General features: G+C 36.3%; 1 protein-coding gene across 3 annotated transcripts in view; it reads right to left on the bottom strand.

Annotated features, from left to right (window-relative positions):
- hecw1a (HECT, C2 and WW domain containing E3 ubiquitin protein ligase 1a) overlaps nucleotides 1-5,936 on the bottom strand; it is a 98,766-nt gene extending 92,830 nt beyond the window's left edge. For 2 of the 3 annotated variants that reach the window (XM_083543845.1, XM_083543846.1), the window contains exon 1: nucleotides 5,770-5,910. Coding sequence is in view for 1 of the 3 variants with exons in the window: in XM_083543844.1 (XP_083399970.1) it covers nucleotides 5,770-5,817 (48 nt within the window). In the remaining 2 variants the exon portion in view is untranslated. Of the gene's footprint in view, nucleotides 1-5,769 lie in introns of all 3 variants that reach the window. The other variant, XM_083543844.1, reaches the window with a different exon arrangement.
- Nucleotides 5,937-6,164: the final 228 nt, after the last annotated feature.

Genomic DNA, 6,164 nt, shown 5'->3' on the forward strand with positions numbered 1-6,164 from the left:
GTAGTAGTTCGGTGGTCAAGGCTCTGGGTTACTGACTGGAAAGGTGGGGGGTTTAAGCCACAGTATCACTAAGCTACCATTCTTAGGGGCCTTAAGCAAGGACCTTAACCCACTGTGCTCCAGGGGTGCTGTAACATGGCTGACCCTGTACTTTGACCCCAGCATCCTAACATCGCTGGAATATAGAAAGAAAAAGATTCACTCTGCTGTAATGTACATGTGACAAGTATAAAGCATCTTTCCTTCTTAATATTTAGAGCAGTTTTGCTATTTCTGATCGGATTTAAGAGTTTACTGTTGGGTACAATCACAAAATGCCACTACTATGTCACCCAGAAAAAGATGAGTTTCTTTGTCAAGATTTTTCTCAAGGCATCGTCTTTAGTGTAATCATTTAAAGGAACTTGGTCACATCTGGCTTGCTCATTAGATTTCAAGATCTTTATTTTGATTTATGTAAAGCTGCTTTTTGATCAGTAGATTAGTTTAAAATATGATATAATAAACTTAGACAGGCTCATCAAAAGGATAGATATAAGGATTTTATTTAATTATTTTTTGTTGCATGAGATATTTTGTGATGATTATACAAAGAAAATGATTAGAAAAGGATACAGCAGCTTGGAATTCTAAAGATATCCCAATCCATGTTTTTGCTTTACTTCAAACCTGTGTCATAACAGTCATAACGAGACAAGGATGCCATGACAGAATTAACATAGTTCTCTACATAATGTTAACATGATGTCATTTGTCATAAAATTTGTTATAATGTTTGTTGTCATCCTGGCATCGAATTTGTGTGGTGGCAGATTACAATATTATGACAGCTGATGTCACAATTGTAACTTCATGTCATTGTTCAAAATGCTTGATGGCACATGGGTTACACACATCCCTCTAACTTCATATGAAGGGGGCAGTTTTCCGAAATGTTTGGAACAACCTACCTGCTGAGTTCCTTCAAAAACTGTACCTAGAAGTACAAATTTACCTAAAACAATGAATGCTGATTTGCAGGCAAAGGGTGCCCACACCAATATTGATTTGAATTGGATTTCTCTTCTGTTCATTTACTTTCCATTTTGTTAACTGATAAAAATATACTGGTAACTCATATTTTTTAATGCATTCATATTTCAGATTTCTTCACAAGTGGTTTTAAAACTTTTTTGAGCCTTAAAGTAAAATTGAGTAAGAAGAAAGCTGACACTGGCTTACAGACACTCCCCGTTGAAAAACAATACTTTATTGCATACATTTCCTTTCAGCATGCACACTACTAGCTCCTCAGACCTCACATCCTTGCCATCTAATGTTTATAAATAAAAGAACATGAATGTTCATACACTTTAAGCTTGTTCCTACTTCTTCTTGCCTAATAAATTGCATTTTGCTTTTACTGTACAGTACATAAGTGAGGCAACAAAGCAGTAACACATTCTCTGGTTGAATCAAAATATTCACTTGGAGAAATTATGCAACCCCCAGAACATTACATTACAATTTCACAGGAAGGGAGTGTACTGAAGCATCACAGTGTTTGTGTTTGAATGTGTCTGGATTGCACTGTTACATATATAGGTCAAATCTTCTCAGAAAGATGAGTTCTTATAAGGTTATCAGCCAGTACCTTTGCCACACACTTACTGTATCTCTGTATAGAGCTTTCCAAAAATGATCAATTAGTTTAGTGCACACAATACTGAAGTTGAAGTGTCCTTAACAGCACATTTTCCTGGGTTAGGAGGGAAAAAATGAAAGGGAAAAAAGGTGTGCGTTGAAAAGCTGCTAAATTATGCTTGTTGTATGTTATGTGTCCAACTTTTTTTTTCCCAAATCAATCCTATAAGCATTTCCTTCTTTGGATAACTTTATGTGGTAAAATAAAATATTTACATTAACTTCCATAATGCTTGAAGCAGATTTGTTAAATAATCATCAGTCTCCGGAAATGCTAGGCAACTTTCTTGCTTTTGAGTTGTTTAGAATTTCTTATGAATATTCTTGTATCCCTGAAGGAAGCTTTGAGCAGGGTAGTTTTCTTAAATATAACTCTGTCAACACAGAAATAGCCAAAGAAAACACAAAAACATTGTTTTCCTAAGTGTAAATTCTACTGACGTTCTACCTGTGGTCTGGATTCTGACAGGGCTTCACAATGCGCAGTGCTCAGAATAGATGATCTTGAAATGCATGAAAGACTGGCCCAAGATCCCTGTACAAGTCTCTAATGCCTTAATTGCCATGACCGGAAGAGCCTAAGTGCTGTTATTTTCTGTTCTCTCTTAGGCGTCCCTTAATACTGTGAAGCTATTGTGTTAGGGTTATGTAACTATTACACAGAGGGTTAACCATTTAAAAATAAAAAATAAAATAAGGGTTTAGAAGAAGTATACAGTGCTTAAAACATTCAACATATGTAAATGCTCACATCACAAAGTATTTTTTTATTGTATAGTGTTTTGGTTATTAAGATCCAAGGGGTCGAATAATATTGCAAATGACTGTAAAGTGTACAATAAATATATAGTCTATGTATAGTAATTAGGAATGCACCAAATATTCAGCCACCGATTATAATACTAACCCAAAAGTGCATTTTCGGTTTTCGTTTGTTTGTTGTGATGACGCAAACAGAAACTGCTGCCTGCACGTGCATGTCTGAAGAACCATGTCTGTGGTGTGGACGTATTTCAGTATATCTGAGAAAGACCCACGATTAGCGATTTGCAAAACATGTAATGCCGAAGTTTCAAGAGGGTCTGCAAATACTTTCTCCACGGTTTTCAGTTTTGGCCAAGAATTTCCATTTCGGTGCATCCCTAATAGTAACCTTATGCTAAGACTTCGTAATAAATTTTTAAGAATGGCTTAAAAATTTGAGAATCAGTACATGTTTTTTCTTAAATAACCAGTGGGTAATGGTTCACGATTAACTATTAACCTCCTCTTAAACATTGTGTAAAATCAAATAACATTTTAACAAAGGTTCTATAACTTACAGTACAGAACAATGCCTCAATGCTTTTTTTTTTTTAAACTGGTTTGTTAATTAGCTTGAGAAGGGAATCTGGAAGGGCTGGAAAGTCACCCAATTGTAAAATAAACCTGGTGCTTTTCCTTAACACTGTGAAGCTGAGATCTAAACCAAAACTAATACCTACAAAAGCAAATGTTTACCTTATTTACCACAACATAGCGATGAGTAACACATGATCTAGTAGAAAATGTTGACACTGGAAGATCTGCATGACATCAGAGAGATGCACTATATGGCCACAGGTTCTTCTCACTTGATCATCACACCCATATGCGCTTGTTGAACATCCAGTTTCAAATTTTATCCCACTTTTCTGTTATAATAATCTCTGCTCTTCAGGAAATGCTTAAGAAGGCCATGGGGATTTGCGTTTGTTCAGCCACAAGAGAATTAGTGAGATCAGGTACTGATGTAGGGTGAGGAGACCTGGGGTGTAGTCAGCATTTCAATTTATCCTCAAGGTATTCAGTAGGGTTGGGGTCAGAGCTCTGTAGCAGGCCAAATCAAGATCCTCCACTCCAACTTATGTACACCATATCTACATGGATATTGCTTTGTGCATAGGGACATGAAAGAATGGAAAAGGTTTGGCCTCCCAATTCTAATGAAAGGATATTGTAATACCTCATGATACAAATATACACTAGAACTACAGGTGAGTGTGATGGTTGTGTCCAAAACTTTTGGACATACACTAATCAGCCATAACATTATGACCACTTGTCTAATATTGTGTGGGACCTCCTTTTGCTGCCAAAACAGTTTTGACTCCTCGATAATTAACAGCAATTAACTTCTTCAGCAAATTTAGCTACAGTCACTCATCTGTTGGATCGGACCACATGGGTCAGTCTTCGCTCCCCACATGCATCCATGAGCCTCAGCCGCTTATGACCCTATCGCCGCTTCACCACTGTTCCTTTCTTGGATCACTTTTGATAGATACTGACCACTGCAAACCAGGAACATCCCACAAGAGCTGCAGTTTTGGAGATACTCTGACCCAGTTGTCTAGACAATAGAATTTGACCCTTGTCAGACTTGCTTAAATCCTTACGCTTGCCTATTTTTTCTGCTTCTAACAAATCAACTTTAAGGACAAAATGTTCACTTGCTGCCTAATATATTCCACCCATCAACAGGTACCATAATGAAGAAACAATCAGTGTTATTCATTTACCTGTCCTAATGTCATAATGTTATGCCTGTTTGGTGTATAGTACAAGCTACAGCTTGGCTGATATTAAAAATTCTGTATATCATGTGCATTCTGAGACAATATCACAAGTCCAATTAGTTGACAATGCAACAAAAATGTATATTAAATCTATGGGAAGTCACAAAATTTAGCAGTTTTTTGTGAATAAAATGATTTATATCACAGTGCTGACGAAATATTTTAATTGGTCAAAAGGCATCAAGCAATATAACATTTGCCATCCTGCTTTTTTTGCAACAGTTCTATAAGCAAAATATTTTTTTAATTTTAGACATAGTAGTGCTATATGCTTTGACATGCTCTGCAAGTGAAAACAGATTCCAAATTAGCCATACTCAGACTTTATAGTATGTTGTCTATCTGGCTCATATCGATTTTTTCCATTCTCCCAAAGGGTGAAATTTCTTTCTGGTGTTCTTTTTCATCTTCATCTGAAGAGCTCTCATATTTTAAGCCAAACTTTATACTCAACAAAAAATTTTGTTTGCCATGTTTGCGGATGATGACACTAACACCATTGTTGTAGCTGTTTTAAACTAGGAAGTGGCATTTTATACAGCAAATACAGACACAATGAAATCCCCTTGTGTGTTATAATAAATATAAACACTCTTGTAGCATCACTGCACCAATGAAGTTTGTAAACAAAACTTATTTGTGTATAATTTTCTAAAACTGCAGTTCTGACAGTTGTGCCAGCTGAAAATGAGAGAGATGTATTAAATGTTTCTACAGTAATGGCTCGTTCATTTGGATTTCTATACTGGATGCTTCATGCAATCTAAATATAAAAGAACACATTTAAAGGTGTTTCTGTCTCAGTAAGCCGCTTATATACTATACATGTACATATCTCCAGTATCAGCACTTTCACACCCAGCTAGTGAGTTTTTTGACACAGAATAGTTTTCAAAAGCGATAAATTTGTGATTTGTCTCATTTTATCCTCTTATTATACTACAATAGAGAACAAAAGACAGGCTGGTGACAGTGAATGTGTATAGCTGTTATAAAATAAGCAAGGAATGTTTTTTTTATGTAACTATTGTAAATAGATGACCACATTGTAATAGAAATTAATAAAATAATTTCATCTTTGCCAAATGGACGTAATATTACATGAGTTAAAAAAGGGATAACTAGGACATATGTTGAAATCATAATAAAAACAATAACTTTAGCTACACCACACCAACTAATGTTTATTTTCCTGTAACAGCACACATTGTATTGCAATAATCCTGTATAAAATAATACAAATTACAAAATATTCAATCCCAATTTAATCAAACTTTACCTGGCTTCCTTGTTACCTGGCTCAGGTGTTTTATGCAGTAGCTAATAGCCTATAATATCTCAAGAATAATTAGGTTATGAGCCCTTTGGCCATCCAGCCTGTGGTTTCTCACATGTATAAGGACCTGGCGGTATAGGGAAAGCCTTGCATTTGCTGATATTTAACGGTGCCACGGAGTGATTTAAAAATAAATGCTGGTGGGCGACTTACCTGAGAGAATAAAACCTGCCTGTGGATCATGCTCTCATCACTGAGCATGCTGTGAACCACGCGCCGTGCTCCCCATGCTCATGCTTTTAGCCGTAGGTTCCCACACGGAAGTGAACACGGTGCAGCGCTGTGATGAAGACGCTCGTGTTGCCGCTTTCTCCCCATCTGCTCACGTTCAGTGGGTACCATGGACAGCAGCCAACCAGCTGCCGCGCTTTGACTCCGCCCACGACGCAACGTGAACGCCATGGTCGGGAAAGGATGCCGTGATTTCCGCGCTGCACAAGTCATCTTAGCATATATATATATATATATATATATATATATATATATATATATATATATATATATATATATATATATATATATATATATATATATATAAAACAAAACGT

Source organism: Silurus aristotelis (assembly GCF_946808225.1).
Source record: "Silurus aristotelis genome assembly, chromosome: 1".
Lineage (NCBI taxonomy): Eukaryota > Metazoa > Chordata > Actinopteri > Siluriformes > Siluridae > Silurus > Silurus aristotelis.